Source organism: Octodon degus, unplaced genomic scaffold (assembly GCF_000260255.1).
Source record: "Octodon degus isolate 3935 unplaced genomic scaffold, OctDeg1.0 scaffold00053, whole genome shotgun sequence".
NCBI classification, from domain to species: domain Eukaryota; kingdom Metazoa; phylum Chordata; class Mammalia; order Rodentia; family Octodontidae; genus Octodon; species Octodon degus.
This window is the reverse complement of record NW_004524629.1, coordinates 2608062-2623244: the sequence shown is the minus strand read 5'-3', so window position 1 is coordinate 2623244 and position 15183 is coordinate 2608062. Positions and strand designations below refer to the sequence as shown.

The following is a 15183-nucleotide window of genomic DNA, read 5'->3' as shown; positions in this document are numbered from 1 at the left end:
TGCTGATATTTAACTATTTTCTGATAAATCTGGTGGTGATGTTCATAAATGTTCTTATTGTTTCTATTATACATTGAAATGTACTAACATTTGGAAATTTTGCCTACGCCCTGAAGCAGTATTTTGCACATGGCCAGAACACATACATGTGTAAGATCAATTGTGCAAAATTTTAAGATATGTGGTAACATTATAAAATAGCAGAAGCATTAAAAATTCACTGACAAGGCTTCAGATTCCACATTGCAATTAATCTTTAGGAAACTACTACTTGATCAAACTTGGGTATAGCATCAAAGAAAAAGAAACATGCATATACTTTGGATTGAGAGATTCCATAAGTGTATCTCCATAGACATAACCCACTTAACAATAGTTGATTCAGTTTTAGTGATTCCCACTTACCCAGTTTAGCCCTCTACCATTTTACTTATCTGTGGTCACAATCTGCTAATATTTAATGGAAAATCAAGAACAAACAACTCATACATTTCAACAGCATACTATTCTTAGTACTGTGATAAAATTTCATGCCATCTGCTCTCTTCTGCTCAGGGACAAGAATCATCCTTTGTCCTGAACATCTATGCTGTATATACTACCACCCATTAGTAGCCATCTCAACTGTCACAATGTCACAGAGCTTGTGTTCATGTAAGTAACCCTTATTGCATTTAATAATGGCCCCCAAGTACAAGATCATTGATTCATGAAAAGAAGATATGTCAAAAAGAAGCTAAAGGACTTCCCTTAAATGAAAAGTGAAAGTTATTAACTTAATAAGTAGAGAGATATTCTGAGATGCATTCACTTTTATTACAGCATATTGCTACAATTGGTCTGCATTATTCTGTTAATCTCTGACTCTATGTAACTTATAAATTAAACTTTATCCTAGGTATTTCAGAGAGGAATTTAGTACTATCTAGTTTCAGTCATCCATGGGAGGTTGGAACCTAAAGGTGGGTTGGGCATTACTCTTTAAAAGTACAAAAGAGTCCTGACAACAAAAAATATGAACAACTGTGCATTAGACTACAAGCTTCCTCAAGGATGGGAAATAATGCCATTCTCTTCCTCTTGCTCCTTAGAGCACTGTTTATCAAGCTGCAACTGAACTAACTATACAACTGTACAGTTTAAGCCGATCCTATAAAAGAGACTAAGGGAGTAAAATATGTTATGGAACTCCCCCTCACACGACAATTAAGCAAGTTTCATGGTGTTCATCCGAATTTTCATAACACTTCTTCAATGCCGTATGTCACACTGCCAGAAAACTATAGTGATTCCCAGAAATATGTCTCCAACACAGTTGCAGAGATTTGTATTTTCCATATTTCAGTTTGGTAATATTAAGAAATGAGTTCTCTTGAAGAGACTAAAATATGCATTTTAACATCACCTTTTTGTTTTTGAATTGTACTAAAATATAAACAAAATTAAGATACTAACCAACAGTTCAGAATATCACATACTTTCAAATTGTAACTGCCATATTTTATTTACTATTCCAAAACTTTCCTTGACTGTTTGAGTCAGAAGATACAGCTAAAGTTATCTTCAAGATTTTCTCAACCATTTTAATTAGTCTCTTAAAGAATAGAGCTGTGCATATACATATATCCTATTTAATTAAAAGACTCCTCCAGGATCACTTACAATCATATTTGTATGTTTTTAAAACAATTGAACAAAAGATAGTTTGGCATTCTAATAACTGCAAAATGTTCTAATACCCTACATACTAAAAAGTTTTACTTTGAATGCCTAGAAAAAGGGTTGAAGGGATACTCAAATAACTACCAATAGTTTGCCATCATTTTGCCTTACTAAAATGATGAACCACTTTTTCCCATATTTTTCTAAAATTTGAACCATTAGTTTTATTGAGAAAACAAATTTGGGAAAGTAACATAATAATTCAAGTTATGACAAAATAACAAGATACAGATTTTACTTTTTATTGCTACTAATCTTCCATTTGAATAGCAGAGACCAAATGATTTTAGGACAAACAGGGGTTTAAATTGGCCCTATCATTTAACAGGTGCGTGAAGTTAGAGTCTGATGACAAATTATACTAATATATAAAAATTATTTATACATTTAAGAAAATCAGAAAATCAAAAACTAGAAGTGTTCACTTGATCCAATATTAGAACACCCAACAGGAATAATTCACTGAAGAAATATTGAAGTTCCTTATTATAAGTCCCAAATGTATCTGCTTTCAAAGAATTCCAACAGAGTAATAGCAACACATATCCACTGTTACATTTTTGTGGGTATTACTCTGGGGAGAGAAGGTAACCTGCCTTAAAAAGTCAAAAGACCTTTTTTTTCCGAAACAGTAAAATTTCCTGCAAAGAAGAAAAGCATAAAGCATAACTTGGCATTTCTTTGCAAGGTATTATTGAAAAAATAGTTAAAGCCTATTCATTAACTGAAATCCTATGTATTTCTTTAAAAATTTTCCAGATTCAACTTGTAAATAACTCAAACATTGTGAAAAGGAGAACAGCACGACTGATTGTTAACATATCAGAGCTAGAGAAGCATTGGATCCTTTTAGTATCTACTTATCAAATACTTAGCTAGCCCTTCACAAGTATAGTCCACCAGGCATCAGAAGGTTTCCTCTATTTTTAAACTACTGCATAAGTGATGATGTAGACACAATAGCTTTAAAGTGCTTTGGTCAATCAGTAAATTGAAAATACCTATTTATTAGTTTGGACCTGTAGTTTAGGAAAATCACCTGCTAATTAGTGAACTTTTTACTTTAAAAAAGGTACCACAGAGTACGAGTGGCACATCTAAATAAACAAAAAACTGACTATCACCAACCAGCAGTTTTGCTTGTACACTGAAATGACAAGGGAAGATATTTTACATCACATTATCTCTCATTTTCATACTAGAAAAAGAAAAGTTCATGTGTTTAAACTAAATAGAGAACTAGCAAACAGTCTCCCAAAAACAGCCTCAAAGAAAAAAGAGACAGAAAGTAAGCAAAGTTTAAATCAGACTGCTTTGATTTTTAAACAGATACCTGAACAAACAGGAAGAACGAGATTCCACCGAAGAGCCCAGCAGCTCATTATGGGGAAAGGCGAGCTTGAAAATCTGATGAAGCCTTAACAGCATTGAGCACACAAAAACGCAATACTCAAAACTTTCTCCAATTACTTGAAATCAAAATGATTTTTTTTTTTTAAGTAGGCCTTAAATTAGTTATCCTGAGCACTGGAAAAAAAATCCTACTTAATTCCCCACCCCAAGATAGTGTTTTAATTCAACAATACACTGCCCCTTTCTCCAGGCCCCTTTCTTGTGATGCTTCACTTGCTTTATCAGGACCCAATTAGTACACAGGCGGAAGGTTCAGTGGTCCTCAAACTACAAGCCCTATTCACCTTGACTAATGCTACTCAATTCTTATTACAAACTCACATTAATACCACATGCTATCTTAGCCCATTTTCTGCTACATTTACAGCAGAATACGGTTACAAACAATAAAAACTTGAATGATAAATTTATTTGGCGCACAGTTCTGGAAGCCAAGATCAAGGGGTCACATGTGGTGAGGGCCTTCCTGCTCCTCATAACATGCACAAATGCAAGGAAATTGGCTCAACTCTTCCTTTTTATTAAGAACCCACTGCCTAGACAACTACACCACTCCCACAGTAATAGCACTAATCACCAGCTAAAGGTGCCACCTCTTACTAGTGTTATAGCAGAAATCACATTTCATCATGAACTTTGGAGGTCACATTCAAGCCACAGCACATGGTACAGTTACTGGTCTTCTAAAATGAGGCTCCCATCTTAACTTCCTAAGTTTGTCTGGCAGAGGAAGGAAATATAGGCAAAGTAACTCCAAGGAGGCTGACAGATGAGCAAAACAAAAGCTGAGACACCTATCTCTTCAACTACATCTACTGCATATTTCATCATCAACAGCCCAAAAGATTATTTTGTCAGTGAAACAAAAGGAAGCTATTAAATACACTTAAGACCATCCCAAAGAGACAGGGCGTTGTGGGCACACGCCTATAATCCCAGCACTGGGGAGGCTGCAAACAGGAGGATCACTATGAGTCTGAGCTGCGCAGTGAGACCCTGTACCGAATACATTAAAAAAAAAAAATTAATTTAAAAAAATAAATAAGTAAAAGACCATCCTAGAGTTTTTCCACTCTCTTCATCACAAGGCTCATGATGATGTTTATTCCTAAACCTAATACTATAATAAAATATATTTTCTCAGAATTATTTACATTCTTTGATTACTTTTCTTCTTCTGAGCTCTACGGTTAAGATACCATTTTTTAACATATTTATGGCCATAACATGGCATTTGTCCTTTCTATTCTCCAGCTCTATTTCTTTGGCCTTATAACTCAGGAAAAACAACAACAGTTGAGCTCAGGAAGAAGCAGTTATTTAATTTGTTGAGGGAAAGGGAGTACCTATAGGAGAGCAAAAAAGGCAAGTGAGTGGGTTAAATTAACAAAAAGACTTCTGTTTCAATGAGATTATCAAGATGAGATTTTTATCTATAAAGGATCCTAGGAGGATAATTCTGATCTAAAGATCTGCAGGAACTATCAGGTACCTACATGAACTAGGACACAAAGAGACAGTTTGTATTTTAAATGTTACTATCATATGAGGTAATCCTGCAAATCTTATTGTGAGAACTCATGGATTGTAGGGCATAGTGCACATCTAACAGTAGAGAAAAGAAACAGGGACTTACTTTCAACATCTTGGATCCTGATGTTTTATACTCAAAATTACTCAGAAATTAAATTATCCAAAAATAAATAATGGAAAAAAAATTGAGGTCAAATCCATGCAAAACTTACACGAATTTCGGTAAAATGCCATCCCTACGGACAATTAGTATATATCTAAAGAAAGGCCACCAAAAGAGATAAAATTATTTTCATCATTTCAAAACACTCATGAAGTAATTCAAAAGAAAAAAGCTTATTTCAACAAAAGGCTAAACAAAAAATACTAGGTGAAAAACTACCACAAACAACTCTTCAGTGGGTCAGCAAATTGTAACCCACACCCAAATTGACCATCTGTATTTTTGTAAATAAAGTTTTATTGACACAGTACCATTAGATGGTAAATTTTACATGTATTTCCACAGAAAAAGGGCAAGTGATAAATTTAGAACCACACATTAATTTATGTATTAGCTGTGGACATTTTCATGGCATAAAAGCAAAGCTAAGTAACTATCACAAAAACCAAACTGCCCACAAAGCCTAAAATATTTACTTTCTGCTACTTACATGATTTCTCAACCCCTGCCTTATGAGAAACAGAAGAGAAAGTGAGGGCAGAATGCACTGTTGTAGTTCAACAGGCAAAGAATTTCAGTTTAGAGCAATGAAAAAGTTCTGGAAATGGACAAGGGATGATGGTCACGTAACATGGGAAAAGCATTTAATGTTCTCAATTACACATGTATAAAAGGTTAAAATGGTAAATTTCATGTGTATTTCCACAAGAGGAACTGATACATTTAGAAGCCAAAGCGATGAGATAAATAGACAGACAGACAGACAGACAGACAGACAGACAGACAGACTGACTGATTGATTGATCGAACAACCAGGAAAGGAACAAATACTAAAAAGTATTTGAGAAAACTTTCTGGTAAAAAGGCTCTGAAACTATAAAGAAAAGGGACACCAAGGACCTGAGAAACCCACCTCCGGGGACTAACACCAAGACACACTCCAAGAGAACTAGACCTCCATAAAGAGGGAGAAAATCTTTTGGACATGGCAGAAGAAAAGATCACGGACAGCAGCTTCTCATATGGCAGCCAATATTAATAATCGTTACCTGAAGAAAATGAAATATCATCTTAGATTGGAAAAAAGTTACCACCCAAGACTATGGCAACAACTATCATCAGCATAAAAACTTTTTAAGGGATAACGGTTTCTAAGACAGCAGAGCATTTAAAGCAGAGAAATACAAGAGATGACCAAAAAATGCAAAATGTTAAAAAAAGAAAAAGTTCTTTAGTATATTAGACACATTACCATTAATTTTCTTCCAAGTAGTCTTTACTCACTTTGAACACACCCACTGTTCTTGTCACTTTCTGAAGTAGTTCTGTAAGTCTTGCTTCATGGTTTTACAAGTTGTGATCAAAACTATGGTGACGGTACTGCCACATGCCATCCAACGGAAAAGCCAGGTTCCTAAAAACATTACCTCGGCCACCTTATTCACCATGTCTTGCATCATGGGACTTCTGGCCCTCCCGTAAAGTCAAAATGACCATGAAACATGAACATTTTGGACTGATTCAGCTCAGTGAGGCAAAAAGCAAAGACAAACGAGAGCTTCTAAAGCTGCTTTACAAAAGGGCAAGAACAATGGTGTGTTCAAAGTGAAGGGAAGTATTCTGAGGGGGAATCTTTAACCTAGTACATTTTTTTAAAACCCTTTAGGCATTCACTGTATTTTTTACCACATCACATAGATAAAGCAGTAGTACCTACTGTACATGGCAAACTATTCCAAACATAGTGACTTACCTGAATAACCACCACTTATCAGTGTTGGCTAATACTCATTACTTGAGCCTTGATAAGGTGAGAATGACCAAGGCAGCCCACTGGGTAGCTGGCAGTGGGTACTCCTACACATTTCACTGAAGGATACAGACCTGACTGCTTCTCCTCTACTACATGTTTTGTTTTGTTTTGTTTTGTTTTGTTTTGTTTTGTTTTGTTTTTTCAAAGAATGATGGCCAAGGTTCCAAAAGTGAGATTCTCAACACACAAAAGTAAAGCTTTCACATCTCTGAGGGCTTAGGTGTTACACAGCATGACTTCTGCCTCACTGCATTCCTCCCACCAAATACAAGGGCAGGAAACAGGCTGTACCTCTTGATGAATGGTGTGGAACATCCCTAATCTAAAAATGCAAAATATAGGCTGGGGGTATATAGCTCAGTGGAATAAGCACCTGCCTGGCAAGTGTAAGGTTCTTAGTTTGATCTTTGGCACTGGGAAAAAAAAAAAAAAAAAGTCAAGTTTAGCTGCATGTGGTGACACACACCTATAATCCCAGGACTCAGGAGGCTGAGGCAGGAGGATCACTGTGAGTTTGAGACCAGCCTGGGCTACAAAGTGAGCTCAAGTCCATCCTGAACTACAGAGTAAGACCCTGTCTCAAAAAGACAAAAAGAAAAATTAAGAAAAAAAAAAAAGCAAAATTCACAATTCTCCAAAATCTAAAACATGATGCCTTGAAATTTTCAAACCATGAAACGCCCTTTAATGCTTCAGGCTTGCCAGCTTAGATGTGTATAAACTACATATAAAATACATACGAATTTTGTGTTTGGACTTAGTCCAAACAAGATATATGTAAATATTCTAAAATATAAAAAAAAGTCCCCCCAAAGGACACACTCTGACCCCAGATATTTTAGATGACACATGTTCAACGTATAAACAAAGGGAAAGAATATACAGCAGGAACTTTTGGGGACCACCTACCATAAAGCTTTGTAGAACTAAAAATGAAATGACATCCATAAGATAAAGTAATTATTCACTATGTTCTCTCATAATAGGGAACAAATGATGCAGCAAAAGGGCAGCATATGTAAGGAAATGTCTGGCTTTAGTAAGAACGCTGCACTATGAATGCACAGTACAGGATGAAGATGACTTAGTGCGTAACAGTCTAACTACAATCCCCTAGATCCTTGAGAACGAAGTCTCTTTGGAAGAAATGACGTATAGATATGAGGCAAGAGGTTATGTCAAAATCTTGTCGTTCTGAATTTGAATTGCAAGTGTCAATATTAACTAAAAGGATAGATTAAGACAGATTGCCTGGATCTCTTAAAAAATATCATTCAAATATATACTATTTATAATAGACCACTTTATAAAGAATCATAAGATGAAACTAAATGGCTGGAAAAAATATATCATCCCCATAGCAAGCATAAAAAAGATAATTCACTCATTCACACATTCCTATCTGATCAAACATTCTGAGGAAAAGAATATTACTAGAGATAAGGGGACATTTCATGATGATTAAAAGTTCAATACAAGGGTCAAGCCTTCAGGAAGACACATATTATGGACTAACAGGACAGTGGCATGTGCACACACTCTTCCCATTTCTTCTTCTCATTCTCTGCCTTCTAACTTGTGAGAAATCAGTACGAGGTTCACAATCTGCAACCTGGAAGACAGCCTTCACCAGAAGCCAACCCACCTTGATCTTAGCCAGTCTTCCAGCCCCCAGAAGACTGAGAAACAAATATTTGTTGTTTATCAGCTACCAGTCTATTGTTCTTTCATAGTAGCCCAAATTGATTAAGATAACACATGTCACATGAATGTTTAACCCACTAAAGGAGCTTAAAAATGGGAACATATGCCTGGCATGTGCAAGACTGTAGGGTCAATCCCCAGTGCCACAAACCCCTGCCATTAAGCAACAAGTGACTTTATACTATGTCTCTGTATGCTCTTCTCCTGATATTGGCATGGGCTATTTTATGTTCTTATACACAGAACCCAACAAAAGTAACAAGATTTTAAGAAGGCTCTGGACAGCCCCTCTTGCTCTCTCCCTTCGCCCGCTTTGACTTAGATCATCTGACATACCTACAAAACTGAGAGAGCTCAGTCCAATAACCTCTGAGGAGGCCAGGCATGCTGGTGCATGCCTGTAATCCCAGCACTCAGGAGGCTGAAGCAGGAAGATCGCTGTGAGTTGGAGGCTAGCTGAATTACAAAGTGAGTTCAAGGCCAGTCTGAACAGCATAGTGAATACATCAATCTCCGAGGAACTGAATCTTGCTAACATCAGGACATCTACCTACTACCTAAAAGGCCCAGCAGCTCTAATTCTAGGTATTTGTCCAAGAGAAAGAAAACCTATATTACAAGAAGAATCTTAAAGAATATTTGTATCAGCTTGATTCATAATAGCCAGAGCTAGAAACAACCTAAGAGTTTTATCAAAAGAAGGGATACACTATAGCACCTTCCTGTAATGAAATCTACTTGGCAGTAATTAGAAACTACTAACACATACTATATCAAAAAAATCATACTGAGCAAAAGAAGTCTGTCATAGGGCCAGCCAAATATCTCAGCAGATTAAAGTGCCTGCAAGCAGGTGCAAGGAACGGAGGTTCAATCCCTGGCCTGCCAAGCCGGCCCCACCACCAGGGTGCGCTGAGAGGGCAGTTAAGGCTGGTTTGTGGTGGCACATGCCTGTAATCCCAGCTCTTGGGAGGCTGTAAACAGGAAGATCACTAAGAGTCCAATCTAGTAGTGAGACCCTGAACACCCTGTAGACCCTTCCCTATAAAAGTACCAAAAAAAAAAAAAAAGGTTGTCATAAAGAATATATATGTTTTTATTCCATTTATGTGAACTTCTAAAACATGCAGCTTTTTTTGTGTGTGATGGTAGTAGTGGACACAGAATCCGGGACCTTCACACTGAGCTACATTCCTGGCCCATTGATTGATTGATTGATTTTGCGGAACCGGGGTTTGAACTCAGGCCCTTGCGCTTGCCAGGCAAGCGCTTATTCTACTGAGCCATCTCCCCGGCCCTTGGCCTTTTTTATTTTGAGGCAACAGTTTGCCAAGTTTCTTGGGCTAGCTTTAAACTCAGGATACTCCTACCTCAGCCCCCAATGCATACACCACCATGCCAACCTAAACTAGACAACTTTTATTTCCAGAAATGAACAGTAGTTGTTCCAGGGGCAGGAGTAAAGGATAAAAGGTAAGAGGATGGGGGAACCATCTATGTTTTAATAACTTTCTCTAAGGACTTGAGTTATACAAAAGTTTGCAGTTTTCACAACTTAGTGAATGTAGAAGGCTTGTACCAATAAGTCTTTAGGGAAACTGCACAGAAGTCTGAATTCTCATTGACATGCATTAAAAAGACTGATAAATGGGGGATATATAAGCAGAGAGTATGTAATAAAAAGTGTAGTGTTATAATTTATGTTAACATTCCTCTATAGTTTAACAGTTTTCTTGCTACCAACTCAGAACTATTAGAGATACATTTATATCATTTATAAACAACTAATTTATTCCATAAACCACCTTTTCCCAAAAAATGATAGCATTAAGGCAAAAGGTAAACTACATAGGTCTTTCTACCTAGAAGTTCTATGTTGATTTTTCAGAGATTCTTTAAGGAAAATGTAAAACTTTAAGAAAACAGTAAATAAAAGCAAATCTAATTTGTAACCAGCAATTTTTGGTCTAGGAAGATATTTGTGAAATTAGTCTTATTAAAAACAAAACCAAAAACTATTACCAAATTAGATTATTTCCCAAAACAAGGCACTTGCTTGACAATACAGTCAAGGACTTTGTCAGACAATAAAAAGCAAGAAACAGTCCCACTCCAGGACTGATGCACTCTGACCCACTTTTTACCCACTGGTGGGCAACAGTTTAGAGGACAGTTTTCCACTGGGGTAAAAACATTTGTACTGGGAAAAGGGGAAAAAAGCAAGCACGGTCATGCTGAAAAATCAGGGTCAGCTGAGTAGTCTCTGTAGGACTAAGTCTATTTTTCACAAAAAATAAAACTGGAATCTGTATTTTGCTAGTTTTAATACAAAACACCTTATATCATATCATATCATATCATATCATAAGACAAATCATAAGTCAAATATTAATTACCAAAAGCCTGTTGTAAATTTTTTCAACCTAAAGTTAATATATGAGGTCTCAGAATTTAGCACTTTGTTAAAATTTTTAAAAAATAAAATATTTCACATGTGGTTTTCTATTTTAAAAAAAAGACCTCATCAAAAATACACTGGTTCTTTAGCAAATGATGTCACTGAGAATAACTGAACTAAAGGGATGGTGTCACTCAAAACTGCACCATTTAAAAAGACCTTTGAGTGCTGTACAACAGAAAACCAGGATCAAGGACCTTAGCTGTAGAAAATAAAACCTCATATAAACTCTAGTCCAGCCAAGGAGATGGCTAAGTAGAATAAGTGCTTGCCTGGCAAGCAGAAGGGCCTGAGTTCCATCCCTGGTACCGCAAAAAATAAATAAAATATAAAAAATAAAATTAAAATTAAAATTTTTTTAAAAAATAAAAAATAAACTCTAGTCCACAAGAAAAAAATTCAATCAATTTGCTATGACCATCTCGTGAGGACATCAGAAGCACTTTGGGAACTTTTATCAACAATGGAAATTGAAGTTCAGGTCCTAACTATGGAAAGAAGGAGTCCATTATTAATATACTTCTTTTTGTTAATTATATTACTGGAAAGAACAAGGTTACCACTATGGTAACAAAGTCACCAAGACTTCAACATGATTTAATACTATTCCTGAAGACTTTAAAAATGGTTTCATCTCATGCTACAAAACTGTAAACTCATTTTTAGACATAAAGTTAACATTATTCCTTCTAACATTCACTTGACTACCTTGGCTCTTCCTGTACATTTCCTGCTTTAAAACAAAACAAAACCCCAAATGTTTCAAACCCAAGACAACACCCCCTGTTATTCCAAAAGACAGCATAACATACTTTTCCTATCACTCTAGGTTACACACTTCATGGGATTTTGTATTGTTGTTCTTTGGTTACCCAGATACTGTATAATGGTTACAGTATTACTGTAACCACTATATAGTATCGCCATAAGAATATTGAAGATCTGCCACTTAAAACTCATGACAGTATTTTATACCTAAGCATAAGCAGAACAAGTAACCATAATTTTAAAACTTTTCCATCTAACAGAAGGTACTGATTTCTTATCTTTAGAATGGCTATTCCACGACAGTTCAATGACTGTAATAAAAACCAGCTAACTAATGGTGTTTGTAAGTAGGATCACAAGTCTGCATCTTGTACAGCAATTAACCACTAAGAAGAATATATGCAGTGTATTATTTGTTGAAACTGTACTTTCGATTTGATTTGAAACTGTCTCATTGCTATATGTTTATCAATAAAACTTTGAAAAGAAAAAAAAAAAAAAAACCAGCTAAGAGTCAACTAAGAATTGCTTTTAACTACTTAACCTACACTTGATGGAAACTAGATTTAACAAAACTTTAATATTATGTATACAGATATGAAAGTGTAATAAAATCAGTACAAGATGTTATTTTTTATGTCATGGAGAACTTTATAACTGTTTTGTCTATTTTCCAAGATGACCTAAAATATATTTTTATCCCTAAAAAAGCCAGTTCATACGTCTCAGAACTACAACATAATTACAGGGTGTTTTTACTGTTTTTATTCTAACTTATTTGGGTACACACAAAACTCTAGAAGAGAATTAAAAGTCACTTGTGTGATTTGGGAGATAAGTACTATTTTATGTGACTAATTTGAAATAAGTAAATTAATTGACGTATAAATATAGCTATCATTTCTTGGTGATTTCTTACAAAAAGGTATAGTAAGAAATGACAAGATTTGTAAAATGTGTTAACAAGTGCAAAAGTAAGCATCCTCAGTTGATTTATGAAATCTGGCTTAGCCTTTTATTTAGCCTAAAGAAAAAGAAATGATGTTTCATTTAAACCAAGCAAGATCCTGCGTAACTGGCTAGATAAAGGCCTATGTATGACCCAATTCACTACATTCCTCATAGTAGCCATCTATAAATCAAGAATAGAGCCAGTGACCTAATAATGATTTCCTGTGTTTCTCATGCCACTGGTCATGGCCAATTCATGGTTCACAATCAGTACTTGCTAAAACTGAAATGGAATGTAACATAAAATATCAGAATATAACACATGTGTAAGGGAAATTACAGTTTCCTGAAACTTTCAATTCAGTTGCATGTGTCTTTCCAAGTATAGCCTGTAAAAAAAATTATCTGAAAGTTAGTCTATAGATCCTCATTACTTCTTCCTCAAAACAATGCATAAATTAGGAACTCTGTATTGTAATTATTCACAAAAAAAGAAGTGACCATAAACCTAATATCACTCATAATATTTTCAGATTGATTTTTAAAGCTCTAAAATCAGACTGCCTGAATCCACACCCTAATCTTACCACTTTATTAACTTTATTTAAATATGTGCCTTACTATAAAATGAGGATGTCAGTACGTGAGTTGTAGTAAAAACAAATTAAATATATAAGAGTTGTAAATACATGTTTTAGTACTAACAGAACAAAATGAAGGAATGACATTACAAATTCAGCAAGAAACAACAGAAGGTACCTTTGAGGTGCTATATTTGATGTGTGTGGGTAGCGCCTTTTCATTCGGACCTTTCTGTCCTATTTGAGCTGTACAGTGTACATTAAAAAGTTCACATTTCTAACATAACACTCCTAATGCAATTACCTTTATCTTCAAAAACAACAGGAAGAGGTAGTTTATGGGTTTTGTTTTTGTTTTATATTTTCCTTTATATAGCAATACCACAACAGAGCAAGGCTCACAATGTAGTCACAATGTAGGCATCTGCATTTTTTCTAAAGAACTTACTTGGCAGGCACCAGTATTCTCACTAAATCCTCACACAACATTTTGCCGAGGAGAAAACTGAGGCAACTAAGTTCAGGGAAACTGCCTTTTGCATTGCTCAAATCAGTGTACTCTTCTCCCAGTTGCTTCACATAAGTATACTTTCTCCCCAAGCAGACTAGGAGTTCCAGAAATTCAGTCCATGTATGTCTTTCAGTGAGTTACTAAAAACTACAACAGACACTTGTTGCGCTACATTAAAGCTTCTTAGATCTGAACTGTCCTAAAGAATCAACCATAGTGCAAACCCAAAACAAACCTAACACAAAGACACGAAGCTCAGGTTCTCACGAACAGAACTGAAAAAGTTTACATATGCCCAGACTTACTGCAGAGTCTTGGAATAAGTATTGTGCAACCATGAAAGAATGAATTCAAATGACCCCTTTCCACGCCCCTGTCACCCAGAAAAGCAAAGAACCTGTCCCCTCCAGGTGAGGTACCGAAGGGCCATTGCCACGCCCCCGTCTTATCCCCTCACAATCGCCCGTTTCCTTTTCCTTGCGGGACCACCCGACCCCCCTGCCAAAACCCTTAACAATTCATATGTCTCTGACCTGCAGCGAAGTGCAAGGGAGAAGACTTCCGGCCAGCCATGTCCTTTGCATTTACGTTTGCAGCGTCTACCAGCCTCTTCACCCGGGACACGTCCCCATTGCGACAGGCCTCCAGCAGTTCCCGTAGGGCCCCGCTCACTGCTGGGACCCCTGTCCCAGGTACCGCTGCCCCAGGCCCCAGTGTTGCCGTGGTGCTAACCCCAGCTGCCTCGGGGCTCTCAGCCAAGCTCGACCCAGGGGAGGATGGAGAGGAAGATGAGGAAGAAGTCGGGGAAGAAGAGGACGACGGAGAATTGTTACTGCCACCGCCTGCTGAGTTGAGCGCGACCCCAACGGCAGATGAAGCGGAAGCCGCTGGGACCACGGTGGCGGCGGCTACAGTACAAATCGTGCTGGTGGTACTGCAACAGCTGGTACTGTCAACCGGGTCCGGGGATCGAGGCCTGTCGGGCGGATCCCGACTGCCATCCCCCTCCGGCAGCGCTAGGCCGTGGCGCGGGGAGGCGAAAGTGGCCAGGCCCCCAGCCGTGGGGGAGGCTGGGGTGGTCCCCGGGGCCAAGCCAGGACTGAGGGGAGGGGGAGGTGGCGGCGGCGGAGCCGAAGCCCCCGGGGCGGGCTGGAGCTGTTGTTGATGATGGTGGTGATGATGCTGAGAGCGACGCGACGCCGCCATCTTCGGACTCTCCCAGCACTGTCACTGCGGCAACGGCTCCACCGCCCGCCCTCACTTCCGACCTCTAGACCAATCAGCACCAGGCGCACAGGAAATGATACAGGTGGGGTGGGCGGAGACAGAGGGAGGAGGGAAGGACGGCGCGCTCAGAGGCCCTTCGGCCGAGGGGGCGGGGCCCGAGGCTGAGGGGCGGGCTTTGCGATTGGCCGGCGGCGGGCTGGGGAGTTTTGAATGCGGGAACCCGCCTCTGCCCAAACGGAAAACTTCCTGCATTTCTCACTTTCTACCCTCAGCTGCTCCGCCCTGCTCTATTCAGTCTCCAAGTCTCCTAGACTCTTCTTGACTTGCTGCTGTCAGCTT

At 37.8% G+C, this 15183-nt stretch overlaps 1 protein-coding gene across 1 annotated transcript in view; it reads right to left on the bottom strand.

Annotated features, from left to right (window-relative positions):
- Window positions 1–14960, bottom strand: part of Tnks (tankyrase) — a 184483-nt gene extending 169523 nt beyond the window's left edge. Inside the window, exon 1 of the mRNA XM_004633286.2 lies at window positions 14151–14960. Within this exon, the coding sequence (XP_004633343.1) occupies window positions 14151–14823 (673 nt within the window). The 5' untranslated portion in view covers window positions 14824–14960. The remainder of the gene's footprint in view (window positions 1–14150) is intronic.
- Window positions 14961–15183: the final 223 nt, after the last annotated feature.